This window comes from Seriola aureovittata, chromosome 5 (assembly GCF_021018895.1).
Source record: "Seriola aureovittata isolate HTS-2021-v1 ecotype China chromosome 5, ASM2101889v1, whole genome shotgun sequence".
NCBI lineage: Eukaryota > Metazoa > Chordata > Actinopteri > Carangiformes > Carangidae > Seriola > Seriola aureovittata.
The window spans coordinates 29165656-29189559 of record NC_079368.1 but is presented as its reverse complement, the minus strand read 5'-3'; the positions used below and the strand labels follow the sequence as shown (position 1 = coordinate 29189559).

Sequence of the window (23904 nt, the reverse complement as noted above, 5' to 3'; positions counted from 1 at the left end):
GAATAACAGAGAAGCTAAACTCTGGTTCCTCTTCCCTCCAGCTGAATTAGTCTCTGATGTTCTCAGCAGACGACAAGATGGCGGCTGCAGCACCAGGTGAGTCCAGTCAGACTTTATAACTCACTGTCTTCTCACACTGTCCTCATGTCACACACATCATAACAACACTTTGTCCTCAGAATGAAGTCTTGACAGGAAAATGTGTATAGAGTGACTTTTCTGTCACCAAGTAACTTTCCTCTGCTACTTCTGAAAGTTTTGTTTTAGTCTGAAGCATCATATTGTCACACCGTGGTGAGGTTGTCTTGTCCTGGGTTTGTTTTGTCCTGTCATTTCCTGTTTTATTTTGAAAAGTAACTCTCCTCTTGTTTCAGGTCACTTGCCCTTCCTCATGTGTCAGTCTGATTGCCCTAAGTGTTTCCACCTGTGCCCTATTTCCCTCCATGTGTTTAAATAGTCTGTGTTCCCCTTGTCTTGTGCCAGAGTGTCTTCGTCTATGACCTGCACCCGAGCTTTTGTCCACGCCCAAAGCCGTAGTGATCTCCAAAGTAAGCCGTTTGTACCTCGAGAAGAGCGATGTTTTGTTTGTAAATTCTTGCCATAGCTGAAGTTCATAGCCCTTAGTTTATCTGCGTTTTGAGTGATTTTCATTTTGTGTAGTTGTTTATTATCCTAGATCCTCCGCTTAGTGGCGTGAGTAGATTATTTTGGTTTATTTTTTATTTAGTCAGGTTTTTCCTCCGTACAGAGTGTTTTGTGTTTCTCAGGATTCAGAGTTTAGTGTCTAGTCTTTTTTTATAGCCATTTGTTTATCACTCTGTCTGAGGTCTCCGGTGAATTCAATAAAAGCCTATTGTTTCCTAAATCTCTGCATTTGAGTCCCGGCCTGACACATATTTTATTTGATACTCTCAGTTGAAAGATTCTGTGAGTTCTGTGATCTGAACAACATGTCAAAACTTGTCGAGTTCTGCAAAGGCCTGAATCTGAGACCCAGACCATGACAGTCTTTGGCCACTTTTACTCCTGTCATTTCAAGTGTCTCATACCTGGATAAAATCCAGGTGAGATTTAATACACTTCAGCTCTACTCCAGCCCAGAAGCGGGTGATAATGCACCTGAGCTGTTTGGTTTGGTTAGGCTATAAATCAAAGACACCACAGTCACATGACTTCAACGTCACCACCACTAAATTTCAACTTGTATTTTGATTCAGCTCTGACCTCTTCTACTAAAGCCTTTCTTCTGAGTTAGTGACAGTTTGTATAAACACAACGAGGCTGTAAAGCAGGGGTATTCAATTAAAATTCAAAGAGGTCAGGTTACAAAAATGTCCTCCCAGCAAAGGTCCGAATCTTATATTGTCACTCGAAATAGTGCACCCTGATGTAAATAAAAAACAACATACGTACTTTTCTATGTCATTTATTGTCAAATTTCAAGTGTTATATACTTTAAACATACTGATAAGTCTGAACTTGTATGGCACTAGAATGCTGTCAAAGTGTAAGATTTAAGAAACTAAAAGAACTCATTGAAATCATTGTTGATATACTGCATTATGAGTTGTATTAGAAAATATACCAAATGATTTGGATCATTTTCATTTCAGTGTCTGAGCTGAGGGTTGTTCTGCTGGGGAACAGCTGGTCTGAGAGGAGTTCAGTGGGGAACTTCATACTGGGAGAGACTGAGTTCAACACTGAGGAAGAACCAGACCGCTGAAATAGTTCTCATCAACACCCCAGATCTGCTGCAGACTTCACTGAGGAACACAAACTGAAGCTCTGCAGAGTCCTGAAACTCTTCAGTGATCAATCACTTGATCATTCACTGCTGCTGATATCAACACCAGCAGAGGAGAGGTCAGGCTTCATGGAACAATACATGCAGCATCCACCCTTAAAAGACATGATCAGAAAATGTAAAAACAGGTTTTTGTGGCAGAAGAACCTTGAACTTGACGAGCTCTTAACACGCTTCAGCCAAATTGTGAAAGAGAACGACGGAGATCATGTGATCTGTGATTTATTTCAGCTCACAAAGTCTGATTTACCTCTTGATCATGAAAGCCTGAACAATCTGGAAAGATCTGCTGATTTGGACCCTGTTAAACCTGGTAAGTGGTAAATGTGTGATAAATACAAATGAGCCTCGATTAAGTCAGAAAATTAACTGAAACTCATCTCACTTGATGGTGTTATCTTTTTGAAGGGTGGATATCTTTAATGGAAGCTACAAAAAACTATCTTACCAGCTGTAAGTGAATTGATTACAATTAATCATTATCATAATCATTATCATGTTCTGTTCACAAAGTTCTATGAGATGAATTTTATATATTGTACAGTAACTGGTATTTTTTCTGTCGTAGGGCTTAAACCAAACACATCACAGAACCCATCACCAGTGGAATGCACACTGAACCTACGTAAGTAAAGACTGTTATATCCAGTCTATAATGTGCCATAAGTAAACATTTTAAACATGGTTCCTCAAGGTTCAGGGCTCACGCTAAACATTTGTGTTGAACACAGCTGAGGTCAAACACAACTGGTTGATTGTTTCATGTGATTTGCATATATTTGCCACATTGCAATATATGTCAGTATGGGATAATGTTGCTAATAGTACTGAGGTAATAATAATGATAACACAACATGTATTCATATAGCACTTTTTCTGGGCAATGTTAAAAAATAAATAAAACCAGGTGAGGCCAAAAGAGCATGAGCATAGAGGAAGTTAAAATAAAATAAGATCAAATAAATATGAATAAGATTAATACAAAGAAAACTTAGGTCAAGTTCCATAGTCCGGGGACTTGAATAGCGTAAGCCTGGTCACCGGAGAGGGGCGGGATAATGGCCTGTTTAAGACATTATAGTACAGCCACGATATTGTACAAAAAATCACTAAAAGCTATCCAACTACATCAGTTGGATTTATATATAGCGCTTTGACACATCAAGCTAGCAAGTTGGCCATTGTGTGCCGTAGTTCACCTGGTGTGGTCAGAACCACTGAATAAAGCAGCGTTTGTTCCCTGATGTTAGTATGTATACAACCAAACCTAAATTCCCCCTGGGATCAATAATGTATTCTGATATTTTTATGATTGAGTTTATGGACAGTATGGTCCTTATAGAATACAATAACAAAAGACCAGGTCTCCTTTCCAAATGAAGCAGTTTGACATGTTAGTCCCTCATAAATTAATAAAATTGAATGCAATTAAAAAGTATATGTGTCATTATCATTAAAAATTTTAATTAAAATGATGGGAAATAATAGATTATGACAAATACAAAACCACCTGTCAAAATGACAGACTACAGTCAAATGCAACGTCTGGTCTCATTTTAAAAATCAGTGTTTCACCGACACAGGACATGGCGGCTGGGAGCTGAGCGGGCTAACATTTCCTCAGCTTTGTTCTCTGATAACTTAAGATCCTGACGACCAATGACTAAAACCTTTCATCGGTTAAAATATGTAGTTCTAAACAACCAAGGTGTCAAAAGTGTATCTTAAAAATGTGACTTAAAACTGGAAGTTTTAAAGTCAATTTTGAGCGTCTGGCAAACAAACACAACACTGGAGAAGTATGAGCATAGAGGATATGACCTCATTGAAAGGTGACTGAATAAAATGATCACAATCACAGATTTCTCTAGGTTTGAGAATTGATGGAAACATTTGGGAAGCACACAACTCTAAAAAATATAACAGGTCTAGTTATGCTAAGACATTTTAATGTGGAAAACATACGTGTTATAACTCCAGCTGAAACAGGCTAACAAAACCTGTGCACAGTAAAACTTAAAAGTGCCAGTTCAAGCTTTTTATTAGACATATTTACATTTTGTGGCAGTTGTCAGAAATCAACTTGGTTTGTTATGACCCCAAAATTTGTCTTTTTGTCTCTGAAGAGAACTAAAGAGTGGAGAATCTGAAGGAAAAAGAAGCTGCAGAAACAAATAAGTGACTTGATGGAGGAATTCCTGAAAGAATTCGACAAACCAAATACATGTCCCATTTTATGAGGTATTTTATTTTGTTGCCGTGGTAGCAGCAACTTTGGGGACGGCCGTGACGTTCTGTCCTCCACTATGCTACAAACTGAAATATCTCAACTACTGGATGGATTTACATCATGTGTACAAGAAAGAGTCACAGCAGTAGAACAGACATAAACGCTGGACCAGAAAAAGCAAATGCAATGTACTTTAATTTGGACTTTCTGTGAGTTTCTCTAAGAAGTGTTCAAGGTATATTAACCTGCAGGTAACCATAGCAACAGTACTGATGGTTCAGGCTCTGTTAGCAAATAACTAACTGTGGGTTAATTTAACTAAAACCACATTTGAAAACATGGAGGACGGTTTAAGCACATAAATAACGAGTAACTGGGCATTGAGGATGAAGGTTTGCTTCCGTGAGTAATTATCGGTACCTTTGTTTATATTTTATTTACTAAATATCTGCATGTAGAAATAACTTGTCAAGTAATTATTTGGTCAAAACTGTAAATATAGTAAAAAAAAAAAAATTCTCATCTAATACAGCAGTAAAAACAAACTTTCCATTTTGCAAAAAGACCAATACAGATATATCAGTGATTAGTGGATATCAGTTAAATAAACTGTTCTTGCTGATATATCCTTGGGGTTAATCCAAGTGTAGAGTGATATACTGTATATGTCAGGCTTGTGTATGTAGTGATAAACCAGGCTTTATAAAAGGTGGAGTATTGTAATACAGTAGCAATGTGTTGCCGTTTCAGACAACTCCTTTTCAGTGTGTAAAGAATCTTAATACAACATTTTCTTCTGTAGTGTCGTCGGGAATAATTGCCTTTTTTGTTTGTTTTATTTTATTTTTTCCTGAATGGTTGTCTCATTATTTTCAGACAAGAAAAAGACCAGAGCCTTTTTTATTCCAATATTAGAACATGTTTGTGTGAAAAGTAAAAAAAAAAAAATCTTGATATTATTCAGCTTGTTCGAAGTTACAGAACAAATATTGCAGCATATATCAAAAATTAAACCTGGAAATCATTCAAACTGCTCATGAGATAAATCTGACATTACAGACCGTGAATGCTTTGTTGTTTTGAATGGATGCTGTATAACTGTGAACGTCACATTAAGACATAATTTAGATGAATCTTTGCTGGTTTATTATTTATTCTTTACTATTATAACATGAATAAAGTGTTTCCTTGTAGTTCAGTGTGGACTGTTGTTAAAGGCTGAAGTCAAACAGACTCACAGGTTTTCTTCTGCACAGGAGACGCTGAAGGACGGAGTGGGCAGTATTTACAAAAATACTTATTATAGTATATAACTTACTTATCCTTTCTTCTTTCAAAGTCAGTTTTTCTTCCACTACCTAGATTTAAGTACCAGTAGGAACCAGTCTGTTTTACTGGTAACAGATTCACAGCATGTAAATAGTGCCCCGTTTTTCCAGAGCAGTCATTAATCAGTCTTTAATAACAGTGAAATAAAATGAATTTAATCTTAACTGACTCTTGCTTTCTCTTCCACACAGAAACAGATATTACTGCAAATGTCAAAACTAAATACGTCAATTAAACTGCGCATAAGAGGAAATGAATCGAAATGTTGAAAGAAAATAAGGCATAAAGAATATAGAAAAGATGTTTAGAGTTTCAGAGATAAAAATCATGTTACTGCGTATGTTACTAAAAACCTAATTAAAATAAAAATGTTCCTGTTTTTCCAGTCACCTTGTCGTGACGCAGTTTTTTCTCAGATTTACTTTCACTTTCAAAGCCGGACTGACAGCAGCAAGTAATTCAGCCATGAAGGAAAGGAACAAATCTCCGTAAAGAGAAGAGAAGGAATAAAGCTGCAAAATGCGAACTGATGGGAGAATTGATTAAGCCGATTTAAAGCAGAGGATTTCGTCACAAACTGATAATCAATCACTGGCAGGTGAGAGTCTGTCAGAGGCGCGAAGGAGGATTTTGTGTTCAGATCATTTTGGGAACGTAACTTCTGTAACTGAGCAGTAAACAGCTTTTTACTCACTCTCACTTTAAACTGACGCAGAAATACTTGTACATGAGAGTAAATGACTGACAGCTTTTTATACTGAATGTAAAGTCGAGGTGAAGGAAGAGGCTGGAAATGAGGAAGACGGAAAGGCGGAAATAAAATGACGCTATAAAATGAGAAAAACTTAATTTACTGATTATTGTTTGACTTAAGAAGTTAGAGGTGTCTGATGTTTTAATGTTTAAACTGAATCAACTTGATTCTCTTCCACTGAGCTTGTTTTTATAACAGTAACTTCATCAACTGAGCAACAAACAGCTTCAACCTGTTACTGCCACAGTATGAGGCAACGAGCCTCTTGTTCAGACCGGAAATAGTCGACAAACATTTCTGCCTGTGTTAGTGTCTAACCAGAGTATCTGTTTGACTTTCCTGTCTGTCCTCTTGTAATGTAAATGTTTATCCGTCGACAGTCTCGTGAAAAGAGCTAACAATGTTGATGAAACTACCTGTTAAATGAAGGATTGTTATTATTAAAGAGATATGTTCCAGTCTTTTGCTCTGTATTGAGAGTGTGATATGATTTCAGTCAGTCGGCTCTAAAATGTCTGAAATGACGACAGTTGAACTTTTCCCTCTTCAGGTTCTTAAACCCAGCAGTTGGTTTTCAGCTGATTTAGTCTCTGACGTTTCCAGCAGAGCGACGTCATGGCAACAGCAGGATCAGGTGAGTCCAGTCAGACTTAAATACTCAGGATAACACCATAAAAGAACTACAGTATATCCTCTGTCTTATTCCTGCACTAAAAGTAATTTGGTCTCCAGAACTGCATGTTCATCTCTGCAACATTCCTGCTGACCTGTTTACTGATGGATTAGACAGCAGAAGTCATTTTTATGCTGAGTCATTCCTAAATTGAAGTTTCTTTTAATCAATAGTTGCAGGTTGTGTAGAGCCGGTTCCCTTTGTTTGGTGACTTTCTTTGATAAAAACAAAAAGATCAAAGATCAAAGACGAGATGATAACAATTAATAGTAATACAGTATTAAACTAATGGTCAAAAGTTCTCTACTTTTATGCCTCTACCAGAGCCGCTTCATGCTTAATTAAAAGCTTCATGTTAATTAAAGATTACATGTGAATTCAATGTTTTGCATCTTTACAGTGACAGATGATCTGCAACCAGTGAAGCGCAGCAGCAGCTGTCCACATCTGCATCCTTACAGTGAGTTAAACTGAGTCAAAATATTTTATTCTTAACCTCTAGAATTACAGTGTGTGCAGGTGGTGGGTACAAACTCAACTTAATTAGTTTATTTCATTGGAATATCTCACAGCTCACTGGTGAATCCACAAGTTTCTAAATATTGCTTATAATCCAGTTTTATTATTTATGTAAGTGATGGAGAATGTTTTTGAATAAGGCAATTAAGGATTATTTTTGTTTTGGATTAATCTGATCATTAGAGCTTCTAAGTGGGTTGTAGGTGGAGAGAGGCGGCAGGATGGGATGCGCCTTACACCAATTAGGGCCTACATGGATGACATGACGTTGATAACTACAACGGTGCCATGTATGAAAAGAGTACTTGAGAGACTTAATAAAAACTTAAAGTGGGCTAGTATGAAAATCAAGCCTAGTAAGTCTAGAAGTATCTCAATAAGCAGAGGGAAGTTAAGTGATAGGAAGTTTGTAATAGATGAAGAGGAAATTCCAATAATTAGGGAAAAATCAGTAAAGAGTCTAGGTAGGTGGTACAAGGCAGACTTGAATGATGGAGAACAGGTAGTGCAGTTTCGGAAGGATGTTGCTGAGGGACTGGATAGAATAGATAAATCAGGGCTTCCAGGAAAGTTGAAGCTGTGGTGTCTGCAGTTCGGGTTATTTCCCAGGCTGATGTGGCCACTGTCTGTTTATGAGATTCCAATATCCACTGCAGAAAAAATGGAAAAATTAGTTAGCTCTTACATTAGGAAGTGGCTAGGTGTTCCTAGATGTTTAAGCACAGTGGCACTGTATGGGAAAGGCATACTTCAGCTCCCAGTAACTAGTCTAGTGGAGGAGTTTAAATGTACCAAGGTTAGGACAGAGCTCCTGTTATCTGGGAGCAAAGATGTGGTAGTTAGTAAGGTGGTTCCAAACCCAATCAAGGGGAGAAAGTGGAATCCAAGAATCGCAGTGCAGGAGGCAGAAGCAATGCTTAGGCATACAGAGATTGTGGGTAATGTCCAAATAGGCCGGGGAGGCTTGGGGCTTGGCCCAAGCAAACCGGTGTGGAGTAGAGCAGGTCCCAAGGAGAAGAGAAAGCTAGTTGTGGAGCAGGTTCGTAGACAGGAGGAATTATTAAGGGGTGCTAAGGCAGTGGCCCAGGCTAAGCAGGGACAGTGGGTGAATTGGGAAGGTGTAGACAAGAAAAAGCTTAGCTGGAAAGAACTCTGGAGCATGGAGGAAAGTAGTATTAGATTCTTGATAGGGGCAACTTATGATGTACTGCCAACTCCCCAGAACCTAAAACTCTGGGTAAATGGAGACCCACTATGTTCATTGTGTTCATGTACTGCAACTTTAAAGCACATTCTGTCAGGGTGTAAGGTTAGTCTGTCGCAAGGCAGGTATACGTGGCAACATAACCAGGTTCTAAAAAGCTTAGCTGCAGGAATTGAAGAGTTACGGAGGCAGGCAAATTTAGGAGGACCTAAAACAAAGAAAGTTGCAATCAAGTTTGTTCAAGAGGGAGAGAAAGTTGGTAAGACAACAAGAAGGCAAGGCAGCTTAGAAGGTGCTTGTGATTGGGAAATGCAGGTAGATTTAGGAGGAAAGCTTCTTGTTCCCCAGGAAATAGCCATTACAAAGTTAAGGCCTGATATAGTCTTGTGGTCTAGGAGTAGAATGAAAGTATATTTCATAGAGCTGACTGTTCCGTGGGAGGCCTTAGTTGAAGAAGCATATGAAAGGAAAACGCTCAGGTATGCAGAGTTAGGGGCAGAAGCAGAGCAGCGAGGATGGAAAGTTAGGATTTGTCCAGTGGAAGTAGGATGTAGAGGATTTGTAGCAAGGTCTGTTGTCTCTTTGGTAAGGGAGTTAGGAGCAAGTGGACAGAGTGTGAGGAAAATTGTAAAGGACATGTCAGATGAGGCAGCAAGATCCAGTCAGTGGATTTGGATGAGAAGAAGTAATGGTAGCTGGGGGCCCAGCAGGGGGAGCACTTAGGATAGACAGACTCTTAGGAGAAGCAAGGAAGAAATCCAGGAAGAGGAAGTGTTTTTAAGTGGGGGTGTGGCCTGTGTGAGCCTCTTTGAGACCATGCGGTTAGTCCAGGTGAGGTGGCCTGTATTGTTTGCTTGTATTGAATTGGTTTGTAGTGTGTCTTTGGCTGTTTAGGTGAGTTTGATTGATTGTTTGTTTGTTTGTTTGATGTCTTGGAGAGTGGGGGAGTAGGGGGGGGGGGTAGAGCACAGCCTAACCCGGCGGGGGAGAGTTTAGCTCAAAAGGCATCTCTCCTTGACTCTACCTCCCTCATTCAAAATGGCCGCCACTTTCTCCAATTGTTTAGGGGAGTTTGTTTGCTGAATCTGCTTAATCTGTTAGTGTGTTTTGTCAGAGTTGATGATAGTGTTGTTTGTGGTAGCAGAGGCAAGATAAAGAAAATAGTGGTGTTGTGAGGAGCAGTGATGGCTGGCATTAGGGGAGTGACTCTGGGACGCCAGTGATCACTGTCTAGCCTCCTGGAGGTGTCGTGGGACCAACTAGACGAAACACTGGTGAAAGGAGGTTCCCACCTGATGACCCCAAAGACATGTTAGTTATCACTGCTCATTAGTCTGTATAGTTAAATCAAGTTATCATAGGACATGTTAAGCTTAGGGAGCTATTCACTGAGTCTGGTCCATTTTCTGTAGCACAAGCTTCTCGTGTTTATCGTAAATAAATGATAATTATTTTTCAATTAAGTGAGTTTTTTTTTTGTAATCAAAACCAGTCATTCAGTTCAAAGTGACTTCTTCTAAATGCTTGTTTTGTCCAAACAATATTCCAACAAATATTAAAAACACATTTAACGTTTTTAAATAATTAAAAAAGAAAAGCAGCAAATTCTCATGTCTGGATGCGTCAAAATAGTTTGTTAATTTAGATAAATAATATTTCTGTTAGTAACCGAGTTACTGTTGTAGATTAATTTATAACAAAGCATCATAATTTATATCCCCTATAGATTTGTATGTTAAAATCTAAATATATGCAAAGTCTCTATGTAACATATTAACTTATAATAATAATTTATATTGGTTTCTACACAGAAGGTGATGAACTATATGGAACAATACCTGAGCAGAACAAAATATGCAGAGGAAGCTCAGTTAGCTGAGCTGAGTCTTAGACTGGTTTCATACTGCAGTTGATATTATGATTGAAATGTGTTTTCCAGCAGTTTACAGTTACAACCAAATGTTGTTTCATACACTTTCTATTTCTACAGTCTTTTTTCCTATTTTAAGATCTGTGAACTATGAATTTCATTTTATTTAAATTTAAGAAGGAATTCATTTTCTCAGACTTTTGTACCTGAGGTGTTCCTCACATCATCCTCATTATCAAGAGGCATCAGGAGAACTAGTTGGTTACACTTGAAATGTGAAACAGACTTGAAATGTGTAACGTGTCTATTTTATTGTATATTTTCTCTTCCAAAACCACCATTTAGTTGGATTCAAAATAAAACAGTGTGTTTCTTGGTCCAGGCTCTATTAGATACGTGACTGAATCTGACACCTTGTATAGTCAGTTCTGGACGTGCTTCAAAGAATCTGAAATATTCAAATGTGAGACGTCTCATGTTATAATTGTTTTTTTTTTAAATCAACAGTAATACGTCCTTTCAGAAAAAGCTTCATGTTAATTAAAGATTAAATGTGAATGACTCAATGTTGTGTATCTTTACAGTGACAGATGATCTGCAACCAGTGAAGCGCAGCAGCAGCTGTCCACATCTGCCTCCTAAGAGTGAGTTAAACTGAGTCTGAATTACTCTTCTGTATTTTTAACTTCTAGTATTAAAGTATTTGTAGTTGGTGGCTTTGAAGTTATGTTTTATTTTATTTACGTGAATATTTGAAAGATCACTGGTGAATTTCCAAGTTTTAAGATTTAACAGCAGAGACAGATTGTCATGTTACAGAAGGAAAAAGTAAAAAGTAGAATATTTTCTTCAAAAACTTAAAGTCAAGTAAAGTACAAGTAATTGTACTTGAGTTAATGAGTAATCATTTACATTTGACCCTTGTGCATTTTGAATGAAGTCTACACAAAGATTTTTAATTCACTTCTTTGTTTTCAGTGTCTGAGCTGAGGGTTGTTCTGCTGGGGAACAGCTGGTCTGAGAGGAGTTCAGTGGGGAACTTCATACTGAGAAAGACTGAGTTCAACACTGAGGAAGAACCAGACTGCTGTCAGAGAGTCAGAGCACAGCTGAAGGAGAAACACATAGTTTTCATCAACACCCCAGATCTGCTGCATTACAGCACATCTGATGAGAAACTAGGAAAATATGTGGAGAACTGTGTGAGACTCTCTGATCCTCATGTGTTCTTACTGGTTCTGCAGATCGGGAGTTTTACACCGGAGGAGAAAGACTCTGTGAAACTGATCAAGAAATATTTTGGGAGAAAGTCTGGAGATTTCACCATCATTATATTCACCAGAGGAGAAGAACTGGACGATCAGTCATTTGAGAGTTACCTTAAAGATTGTGACGACTTTGTCAAACAACTAATAAACGACTGTGGAGGAAGATATCAGGTCTTTAATAACAAAGATGAAACAAACCGCACACAAGTCCAGGAGCTGCTGACCAAGATCGAAACCATGGTGAAGCTAAATGGTGGCAGCTGCTTCACTGCTGAGATGTTTGATGACACAGAGGAATCCACAAAAATACAAGTGGAGAGGATGAGGAAAGAGAAGGAAGAAGAGATGAAGGAGATGAAGAGAAAACATGAGGAAGAATTGAAAACACTGAGAGGAGAAATTGAACAGCAGAAAGAACTAAGAGCAAAACAGCTGAAGGAGAAAGACGAACACATCAACAAGGACTGTGAGGAGAGAAAGAAAGAACAAGATGAAGATGAAAAGAGATGGAAAAAACAAGAAGAAACTCTACAACAGGAGTGGAGAGGAAAACTGGAAGCTTCTGTTCAGTCAGAAAGAGAGCAAAAGGAAACTGCTGAGAGGAATCTGGAGCAGAGTAGAAGAGTTGTAGAAGAGATGAAGAGAGATCGAGAGGCCTGGGACAAAGAAAGAAAGGACATGGTGGAACGAATGCAGAACCTAAAACAGGAGGAAGAGAAAACAAGACTCAGAGAGGAGTGCCATCGTAAGACATATTCTTTTCTTATGCTGATGTTGTTTCTAACACTTGTGTGATGTATTTCTGAGTTGGTGGTGTGTTGAAGTCCTATCTGCTGTTTATTTGTATTGTTCCTGCTGTGTAAAGAACTTAATGGCTCTGGAAGTCAGATAGCTTTTCTCAAACCTACGTCTCAAAGCTTCGTCCACACTAATACATGTTCATTTTAAAACAGCATTTTAAAACTAGAATGATCTCCGATCAATTAAGTGTTTTAGCTTTGAATCAGAAATAATCTCCGTCCACACTGACACACCTGAAAACACATACTTACATGACCACAGACACTGGGTATGTGCAGGAAGCAAACAGGAAGCTGAATGTCTACCCTGCAGTTGGTTAGTTGAAGACAACACTACGAACCTGCAGAATTTAACTGCACAACAGCTGCTAGCAAAGACAACAAGGTCAGCAACGCTTGTAATTCATTATGCGTGTTGCATTCACCACTGGTAATCAGGAAGCTGGAACTTGTCCAGACCAGTCAGGTTTAAATTAAGAAACAGATCTCAAGTTTACTTGAGTTTATAGTTTATGACCAAAACTGCTTTTGTTGTGAGATTTTGCAGAATATTACTTATCAGTCTAAAGGGTCTTAAATATACGTAGGAGATTGAGGTTTAATCAGCAGCAGCCCTGACTGGGAGTTAAACTGAAAGAGACAATCAATCAATCTGAACAATCAAGGAACATTTACTATATGGTTCAGTGGAGTCTCTGGTCATAATATTCAAAAAGTCAATAGGAGAGAAGAAGCTATGGTGAAAATATTCAACTAAATTCAGAGGCATTAGGTTTCCCTTGATCCCTTCACAAATTAAATAGAAGACAAAGGTTGTGTAAAAACTAAAAGATACTTGTGTCTTTTGGACACGGTAACATCAAACTTAGTGTTGGCTGTTGGATCAATGGGGGGGGGGGGGGGGGGGGGGGGGGTTTAAGGCAATATCATCAGAGAAATTGGCTTTGGTAATTAATCTGATTGTAACTAATCAGTTGATACAATAATGAATTTAATTTACAAACAATTTACTGCCTCAAAGTTGATTTAGTAAAAAGTTTGTGTTTAAATGATTTGAATAATTTTCATTTCAGTGTCTGAGCTGAGGGTTGTTCTGCTGGGGAACAGCTGGTCTGGGAGGAGTTCAGTGGGGAACTTCATACTGGGAGAGACTGTGTTCAACACTGAGGAAGAAGCAGACTGCTCTCTGAGAGTCAGTGGACAGCTGAAGGAGAAACACATAGTTCTCATCAACACCCCAGATCTGCTTCATCCCAACATCACTGAACACAAACTGACTGAGATTATAGAAAACTGTGTGAGAGTCTCTGATCCTGGACCTCATGTGTTCCTGCTGGTTCTACAGCCTAAAGACTTCACTGAGGAACAGAAACTGAAGCTCTGCAGAGTCCTGAAACTCTTCAGTGATCAATCATTTGATCATTCACTGGTTCTGATCTCAACACCCAGAGAGGAGCCACCGGGTTTCATTATGAAATATATGCAACATCCACCATTAGGAGACTTTATCAGAAAATGTAGATCCAGGTTGTTGTGGCACAAGAACCTTGGACATCAACAGCTGTTAACACATCTGGATCGAGTGGTGAAGGGGAACAATGGAGATCATGTGAGCTGTGATGTTTTCAAAGATGCACCATCAGTCTCATCGAGGGGTCATCAAGGAGAAGGAGTCAGTGTCAAGCTGGATCCTGCTGAAGCTCCAGGTAAGTGCAGGAACAATCTTTATATTTCATCAATACGACTCATCAATTATCAGCTTTGAATATTGAGTTAAAGGTGTTTTCAGTTAATTATGTTTTATTGTTATAGGTCCAGGATTTTCCATGTCAGGTTTACTCTCTTCAACAAGAAACTATTTCCCCAACTGTAAGTACACTTCCAAATGATTATCATCAGTTAGAGATCTAGGAGAAAGTTGATTTACTGAGATTAATATTGATTTTATTTTTTAACAGTGATGAAACCTCGGTCTACATCACAGACTCCTTCATCAGTCCAAAGCACAAGCCACCAGTGTAAGTGAATTAATAATTATCAGACAAAAGTTTCAGTTTCAAATCCTCACTTTGTCCAATTTTAATCAGCTTCCTACAAAATTATAAAACATGATTGAGATATTCACTCAGGTCCCAGTTTAATAGGTAAACCTAGTTAAACTAATTAGTAATACAAAATGTACTTTTGTTATTTTGCCTACACTCAATGATATGAATGGGGTAGACAACATTACAGAAACACCTGACATCTTAATTTAATTCAAATTACATCCTCCAAAATGAGTATTGCAGGATTGTTGGATTACACTGCATCTGTTTTAGCTAGGTGTTCCTAATAAACTGACATGTGAGTGTCTTTTTAGGTCCTAATGTGTAAGACAGTAAAACATGAATAACAATGAATCTGCACCAATTACAGTGCAGAGTGTTTATGATGCACATAAGAAATATACATGTTACCACATACAGCTATGCAAGTTCAGAACCATGTTCTTCAGTTCAGTAGAGAATCAGCATCTAGTCTTATAATCAGTTTCACAGATGAATCCAATGTGAGCAACTCCTGAACTCAGCAGACACATACTCTGAAGTTTGGAGAACTTGAGGAGGAAGCCTGAGTCATTTTCCTGGGACAGATCATTGAGGTAGTTAAAGGACAGAGGGGAAACTCTCCCTGAGTGGAGAGAGGCTCTGGATGTTGTTGAGCTGTCTTCATTGACAGGCCTCTTCACTGTGATGTGGAGGTCATGGACAGTGGACAGATTCGTTTTCATCAAACTACCTGCAGTTTCCTAGTATCTGAACTCAGGTTCACTCACCTGTTGACACCAACTCCAACTTGTGACATTTCTTCTCTGTTTTCTTTCAGTGTCTGGACTCAGGATTGTTCTGGTGGGAAAAAGTGACAACAAAAAGTCAAAGCTGTGTGACTTCATCCTAAAGAATCTGAGTTCTCGTCTCCAAAAACAACGTGAGGTGGAGACGTGGAGAGGAAGACCATTAACAGTGGTGAAAGCTCCAGACATGTTCAGTCTGTCTGAGGAAGCAGTGATAGAAGAGGTGAAGAAGTGTGAGACTCTTTGTTCTCCTGGACCAAATGTTCTGCTGCTGTTAGTGAAACCTTCAAAGTTCACTGAGGAGAACAGACGAACACTGAAGTTCATCCTGAGTCTGTTTGGTCCAGATGCTTTTAAACACTCGATGGTCGTCATGACAGAGAAGAAGAGAGGAACACAACACACTGTCAATCAGCTGCTTCAAGACTGTGGAGGAAGACTCTACAACATGTCTGAAGATAAACACCAACTGTTGATGCAGAAGATTGAGAACATTGTGCGTGAAAACAAAGAAACCTTCCTCACCTTCTCTGAAGAGCCTGAACACATGAAACCAGCTTTAAACCTGGTTCTGTGTGGGAGGAGAGGAGCAGGGAAGACTTCAGCAGCCGAGGCCATTTTAGGTCAGACAGAGCTTCATTCAGTCTCCAGCTCATCAGAGTGTGTTAAACATCAGGGAGAGGTGAGAGGACGTCAGGTTTCCCTGCTGGAGCTTCCTGCCTTGTATGGAAAACCTCAGGAGGAAGTGATGAAGGAATCATTCAGGTGTATCTCCCTCTGTGATCCTGAGGGCGTCCATGCCTTCATCCTGGTCCTACCTGTGGGTCCCCTCACTGATGAAGACAAGGGAGAGTTAGAGACCATCCAGAACTCATTCAGCTCTCCAGTCAATGACTTCACCATGATTCTGTTCACTGTGGAGTCAGATCCTGCAGCTCCAGCTGTTGTTGACTTTATAGGAAAGAACGGAGACATCCAGGAGCTGCTTCAGAGCTGTGGAGGAAGATCTGTTGTTGTCAACGTCAAGGACAAACAGCAGATCTCTGAGCTGTTGGAGGCTGTGGAAAAGATGAGACACAATAAGGACTCACCATGCTGCTACACAACTGAGACATTTGCACATGCCCAAATAGGGAAGATCATACAACAAGAGAAACACATCATCACACTGCAGACTGAACTTGAGAACTGGAGAACTAAAGGCAAAGTCACTTGTAAGTATTATAAAATTTTAATTTTGAATAAATGTATATGAATATGTGTGTGTGTGTGTGTGTGTGTGTGTGTGTGTGTGTGGGTGTGGGTGTGTGTGTGTGATACTGTGTATATATGTACAGTATATGTCAGTGCAGTTGATGTAATAGGTTTTACTCTCAGGGTCATTGAATCTTTTGGCTCCGTCTGTTGTCAGTTAGTTCATTTTCTGACCAAAATCGTAGAAGAATACTTCTCCCAGAAATTTCTTCAACAGTAGAAAATCACAATCACATTTTTGAGAAATTTCAGTCTGGCCCATGAGCATCACAGCATGAGATGACCCCGGCGGTACAAATCAGGTAATCCAATCCAGTCAAGGGCAGCAAGGAATCTTTAGTCCATTAAAGGGAAGGAGAGGAGGAGATAATGAGACACAGGTGCAACACAAAGAAAATGATTTCAAAATAAAACAGGAAATAACAGAAAGTCACACAGGAGTAGATCATGACAGGCTGAATCACTGGGTAGGAATATCAGGCACAGCTTCAGAATGGTTCTCTTCATACCTGTCAAACAGGAAGTTCTGTGTCTCCATTTATTGCCATGGTATCTTTTGCTCCTGTTGTATAGTGTCACATAAGGCACCACTGATCCTGGAGGGCTGAATTCACTACATTACTGCCTTTGTGATGTTAAAAACTGGATGTCAAAAAGTCTTCTGCAACTTAACTTTAGCAAAACAGTGAATGTTTTAATTGGTTCCCAGCACAGAGCAAAACAAATCCTGTCATCTGCTGGTCTCCTGTTGGATCACACCAAACCTGTTGCAAAGAATCTTGGCCTTTGGTTTGACAGCAACTGAGGTTTTGAGCGGCGCACAACAAAACTTGTGCAGTCTTGTTTTTATCATTTAAGAAATATTTCCAATATATTTCAAAAAATCTTTTAAAGACACAGAGACAATTTTACATTCTTCCATTGTGTCATACCTCGACAATTGCAAAAGCCTCTTCACCTGCCTCAACCAAAACTGTATTAATTGGACAGAACTCAGCCACCAGCCTTTTAACAAGATCCAAGACAGATCGTTTAGTTGTTACTGAGGCAAAGCTGAAAACTACAGGTGACAGGGAACAAGCTACCTGAGGAGATACTACTCCTACTCCTACTACATACTTTTATCGGAGAGCTCTTCCTGAGTTGACTTGAATTTATTAACTGCCCAGATTACGTGATTGTCATAGATCTTTTCATTGATTTCCCTTATGCTTGTGACATTGCATTTGGTTTTGCTTGCACTAAAGTACAAAAATATTTGATTTTAATTAATATTTACCTCTGTTGCCTTGTATGACCTGCTTGTTTTAATTTGCTTCTCTATGTGGAGATGGGAGAAACTGCCAGAAGGACAACCAAGTCTAAGTATCACGTCTGGTTTTTCCTCCAAACATGACGCTTTGAATCGAGGCCAAACAGTTCAATCTTAGTTTCATGAGACCAGAGAATCTTGTTTCTCACAGTCTGAGAGTCCAGAGAGAGCCCACATTGGTGAAGTGCTGCAGCGATGGTTGTCCTTCTGGACGTTTCTCTCATCTCTACACAGGATCTATGGAGCTCAGCTATGACCATCGGGTTCTTGATCTCCTTTCTTACCAAGGCTCTTCTCTCTGACTGTCAGTGTGGCTGGGTAGCCAGCTCTCAGAAAGGTCCTGGTTGTTCCAAACTTCATCCGTGTAAGAATAATGGAGGCCATTGTGCTCTTGAGAACCTTCATTGCAGCAGAAATGTTTTTATAGCCTTTCCCAGATATGAGCCTTGACACAATCATGTCTCTGCGCTCTGCAGGCAGTTCCTTCCTCCTCATGGATTTTGCTCTGATAGGCATTATCCACACCACAGGTTGACTCCAATCAAGGTGCAGAAACCTCTCAAAGATGATCAAGAGAAGTTATAGGAACCTGAGCTAAATTTCTAATTTGCTAAATTTGCTAAAATGTGGTTGTTTTTTTTTTTTTAGCATAAAGCTGTGACACAATGCAATGTGAGAAAAATTGCAGTGGTCTTAACACTTTCCGAACCCACCGTATCTTGCAGTCTATGTAATGTTCAAACTGTCAGCAATTAAAGTAACTCTACATCTTCTTATTTCACAGGTGACGATGAGACTCAGAGTCCAGAGTGTCTCAGGATTGTGCTGATAGGAAAGACTGGCTGTGGAAAGAGCTCTACAGGAAACACCATTCTGGGAAGAGAAGAGTTTAAAGCGGATATTTGTCAAACATCAGTCACCAAGTTTTGTCAGAAAGCACAGGGTGAAGTGGACGGTCGTCCTGTTGTTGTGCTCGACACTCCTGGTCTGTTTGATAATAGTTTGTCTCATGAAGAAGTTAATGAGGAGATGGTGAAGTGCATCAGTCTTCTGGCTCCAGGACCACATGTCTTCCTGTTGGTGTTACAGATCGGACGACTCACACCAGAGGAGAAGGAGACACTGAAACTCATCAAGGAAGTCTTTGGGAAGAATTCTGAGTCGTTCATCATCATTCTTTTCACAAGAGGAGATGATGTGGAACACATGAAGCTGTCGATGGAAGAATACATCAAAAATAAATGTGATGATTCCTTTAAGAAGCTGATCTCTGACTGTGGAGGAAGATACCATGTGTTTAATAACCGTGATGAACAAAACCACAAACAAGTCAGTGAGCTGATAAACAAGATTGACACCATGCTGAAGGAAATGGAGGCAGCTGCTACACTAATGAGATGCTGCAAGAGGCTGAAGCAGCGATACAGAAGGAAATGAAGAGGATCCTGAAGGAGAAGGAGGAGATGAAGAGAGAGAGGGAAGAACTAGAAAGAAAACATGAGGAAGAAAAGGAAGTCATGAAAAGAAGAATGGAAGAAGAGAGAGCAAAAACTGAACAAGAGAGAAAACTGAGAGATGAACAACTCAAGGAAATGGAGGAGAAGATAGAGAAGGAGCGTGAGCAGACACAGAAAGAACAGGAGAAGAGAGAAGAAGAAGACAGGAAGAAGAAACAACAGGAAGAAACTCAACAACAGGAGTGGGAACAAAAAATTAAAGACCTGGAGAACAAAATAAGATCTGAAGCAGAATCAAAGGAAATCTGTGACCAAAAGCTGAAGGAGACTAAAGAGGTGATGAAAACACAACAAGAGGCCTGGGAGAAGGAACGAAATGAGTGGTGGGAAAAACGAAAACAAGAAGATGAACAGAGACGACGGGAGGAACAAAGACTTAGAAAGCTCCAAGAAGAATATGAGAGAGAGAGAGTTAGATCTGAAAACAAGAGAGAAGAAGAGGACAGAATGAGAAGAGAGCAGGAAGAGAAACTTAAAGAGATAGACAGAAAATATAAAACAGAAATAGAGAAAATGAAGAAGAAGCATGAGGAGGAGGCCAGAAAACAAGCTGAAGAATTCAATGAGTTCAGAGAGAAAACAGAGGAGAACTTTGCAGCTCTGATAGACAAACACATGAAGGAAGTGATGGATCTGAAGAAACAACATGAGAAACACATGCAGGAGAAACAGGAGGAATATAAAAACTTTATGGATCTCTCAGAACACAAAGAAAAGACTCTGAAACAAGGTATGGACGAACTGCAGGACAAACACAAACAAGAGATGACCGACTTGATTCTGCTTCTTCTGACCCGAAAGAAAGAAAACAGGAGCAAAATAAGTTCAATGCAGAAAACACACAGAAAAGAGATGGAGAACCTTATGAAAGAGCTTTCAAACGAAAACAGGAGAGAAGAGAAGGAACAACTGGACGAATTCAAGAAAAGACACAAAGAAGAAATGAAATCCTTGGACAGAGAACTTCAGAACCAAAGTAAAGAAGAGAAGAAGACGAGAAGGAACAAGCTGTCCATCGAACATGAGCAAGAAATCAACGAGTGGAGACTGATAATTATGAACCAACAGCATCAAAAGCAGAAGGAAGAAGTGGACGAACTACAGAAAGAACATGAGCAGAAACTGAATAAATTCAAACAGAAACTCGTGGAAGAAAATAAAAGAAACGAGAAAGAAAAAATGGACGAGCTGCAGAAGAAACATGAAGAAGAGATAAAAGAGTTGAAAAAGCAAATCACGACGCCAGATGAAGACGGTGACGGTGAAGAGCTGGAGGACCTGCAGAAGAAACATGAAAGAGAAATGAATGAATTGAAAGAGAAACTTCTGGCCCCAGATGAGCAGCAGGGACCCTGTAACATCTCATGAGCAAAACCACCGAGGGTCCGAGCTGCTGCGTCCAGATCTGGGGAAACAGAAATCACATCACGTTACATCAGATGAGCAAAAACAGAATTATTATACAGAGAATCAGTTGCCACTTTGCTGAAAGCAGGGACAGAGTCTAGTAAAAGAGCATCCAGGTCATTATAAACAACAAGCCCCGACCACACACCTGTGTACTCAGGGCTGTAGTTCAGTACAATCTGAAGGTATTAGTTAAGTTTTACCAGTTTGTCTGTGTCGTACAAAAACATCCTATTTTTTTTACTTCATTGCATTTATCAGAGAACTATAATTATACTCAGGTTAAAGAGCACAGGAGTTCAGAGGAGGGGAGGTTATATACAGACCACAAATGCTCTCTTCTGTTTAAGGATGTTAAGGATCCTGCAGTTCTCATGTTCACCACAGGGTGTCAGTGTCTGTAAATGTCACCCATCACAGGAGCCTCAGGTGCTCAGGTGTCAGGCTTTAATTTCATTAAAACAACTTGTTGCCAGGTAAAGTTCATACTTTCCATCTATGATTTATACCAATAGATAAAATACTCCCTAATAAATATAATAATAATAATAATAATAATAATTCCCTTTTCTGTTGTAAATTTGTCTCATTAGATTTCTGTGTTTGATTATAATAAATATATCCTTTTTTTTTTTACTGGAAGAACCATCATGAATTGATTAATTAAATGTTGACTAATTTAAAGTATTAGTAGTGTAGTATTAATTTAAAGAAGAACGTTTTGAAAGAAATTTCAGATTCCAGTCCATTTTAAAATTCACTTAATTTAATTTTGAATTCAGTTGATTAACTTTTTGTCATTATGCTTTGTGTAAAACCTGTTATTTTCAAGCTACTTTACTTTATTTAATCAGGAAGTCACATTGAGATCAACGTCATTTACAAGAGAAACGTGAGTTCAGAAAATAAATGACAATAGAATAAATAACAAAGTTACAGAAATACAGATTTCCAGTGATTTAAATCTACATTCAGATACAGAATGTATTCACACAAACAGGTGGACATGAGTTTATATAAACACAGTGTAAAGTTAAATGCTTTTAAATTTACATTAAGATGCACAACCAGGTAGACAATTAGAAAAGTCAGAAAAGAGAATAAATAAAACAGTTACAGTCAGTAATTAAAGTCAGTCAGACTTCTGACTGAGATAGATATATTTTTAAAATAAGATTTGAACATTTAAACATTATTCATTATTCAACATCATCATTTAAATCTACAGATTATATTCACATGACATTATAACAGGTTTATTAATGTTGTATAACAGTCAGTGTTTTAGTATTTTACTGATGATGTTTAACGGTCTTTGGGGGACAGGGCAGAACCAGTCCTCCTCTCTGTAACATACCTGTTATAAAACCAGTGACAGTGTCACATTGAGCCACTAGGTGACACTGTTGAGTTGAACATCAGCTGATGAACATGAGTGAGTCACTGACTGAAGCTCAGCAGAGAATCAGAGGCTGTTGTTATGGAAACACAGAGAACAGTTAGAGCCTCATCTGCTGCAGCTTCTGAGTTTCTCCTTCTCACCAACTACAACTTCTGTAACTGAATGTATGATGTCAAACGTCTGAGTTTAGACGACGGCTCTGCCCAGTGTGACAGTGGTCTGATTATTACAGGCAAATAAATCATCACTGACGTAAAACCAGCAACTTACTGTGATTATTAATATTATTATTGGTGATGATGCGAATGAAGAAACTGTGTTTTGTAAGTGTTCTCCAAAGTGCTGTAAAGGAAATATAAAAACAACTAAGTTTGGCTCTAATAATAAAACATTTGAACTTCTACTTAAATAAAAGTAGCTGTACCACAGTGTAGAAAAATATTCTGGTACAAGTAAAAGTTGTTTTATGCTAATACAAAAGTATATTAGCATTAAATTATACTTTAATTATGCAGTACAAGTACCTGAAAATGCAGTGATTGAGTAAATATCTTCTGCTACATCCCAAAACTGTATTTTAACAGATAGGATAGAAATTACAATGAATGTTGGTTTATTTTTTTTATTTATTTTTAACACTAATGGTTCAAAATAATTCAAAATAAAATTAAACATCATAAATGCTGAAAACACACGTGTTATAATGAGAGACAACAGATGTTTTATTGCAGTTTTTATTGTAAGGATAACGGACCGACATAACGGCTCCACTTCCTCTGTCTGAGCGGCTGCCCCCTTCAAAGATCGTCTATTGAGACGATGACTCACCATGGGAGAAAAAACGAAGCAGCGTTCAGTCTGATACAGTGGGCGTGACACAGTCAGCTGCAGCTCTTCCCTCCACAGATATGGGATAAATAAATATTGTTAAATAAAATATTGTTGCTTATATTATTGAATTATATACCACACTGTAATTAATCTGTAATTGTTCATAAATAAAAAATTTTGAAAAGTGAAAGTGTTTTTTTTTTTGTGTGTTATTTGGCAAAAAATCTAATATATTTAACATCGTGATCTGTTTATTCCTCATATATTTTCACTTATAGGCCAATAATCTGTTAATGCCTTAGCTGTTCATTGTGGTCTGCTTGTTTCATTATCCTAATCTCAGGTTCAAATTAACACGTTTTCACACTGCAGTTCAGAAAGAGTCAGAGTTTAAGTATTTCATGATTATTGTGGGAAATTGAGGTTATATGTACGCAAGCCCTGGGAGTGACAAAAAAAAAACTCATGTTAAATAAAAATTATGAGATATAGAATAATGACTTTTCAAATGTAATAAGGAATTATGGGATCAAAACAATATTTTGCCATTTCAGTCCAACAATTTTGACTTTGTCATATCATCAATTTTTTCCTCTTCATTTTATTTTTATTTCATCTCTCCTCATTTAAAATTTTTTTTATTTTAATTTAAACTTTATTTTAGTTATTTTCCTGTTGAGGATTGGTACACATATGAGTTTGTTTTATTGTTCTCAGTTTAAAAATCATTATTTGTTATTTTAGTATCATTATTATTTATTATTTAGACTTTTTTTTTTTAATGTCTTGACCAGGTATCTCTTTTTTTTTTTATCTCAATCGGACTGGAATGGAAATAATAATAATAATTTTTTATGTGGTATCTTTATTTTGACTTCCAACATTTTGGAT

The 23904-nt window shown here is 38.4% G+C and overlaps 1 protein-coding gene across 1 annotated transcript; it reads left to right on the top strand.

The window, feature by feature from the left end:
• The first annotated feature begins 5783 nt into the window (after positions 1-5783).
• On the top strand, positions 5784-23205 carry LOC130169356 (uncharacterized). Its single transcript, XM_056376046.1, is given in 11 exon segments — positions 5784-5964; positions 6671-6754; positions 7194-7253; positions 10971-11030; positions 11365-12399; positions 13528-14160; positions 14267-14323; positions 14413-14472; positions 15323-16504; positions 18641-19222; positions 19225-23205. Coding segments are annotated over 10 exon segments (5205 nt in total). The 5' UTR covers positions 5784-5964; positions 6671-6735; the 3' UTR covers positions 20742-23205.
• Positions 23206-23904: the final 699 nt, after the last annotated feature.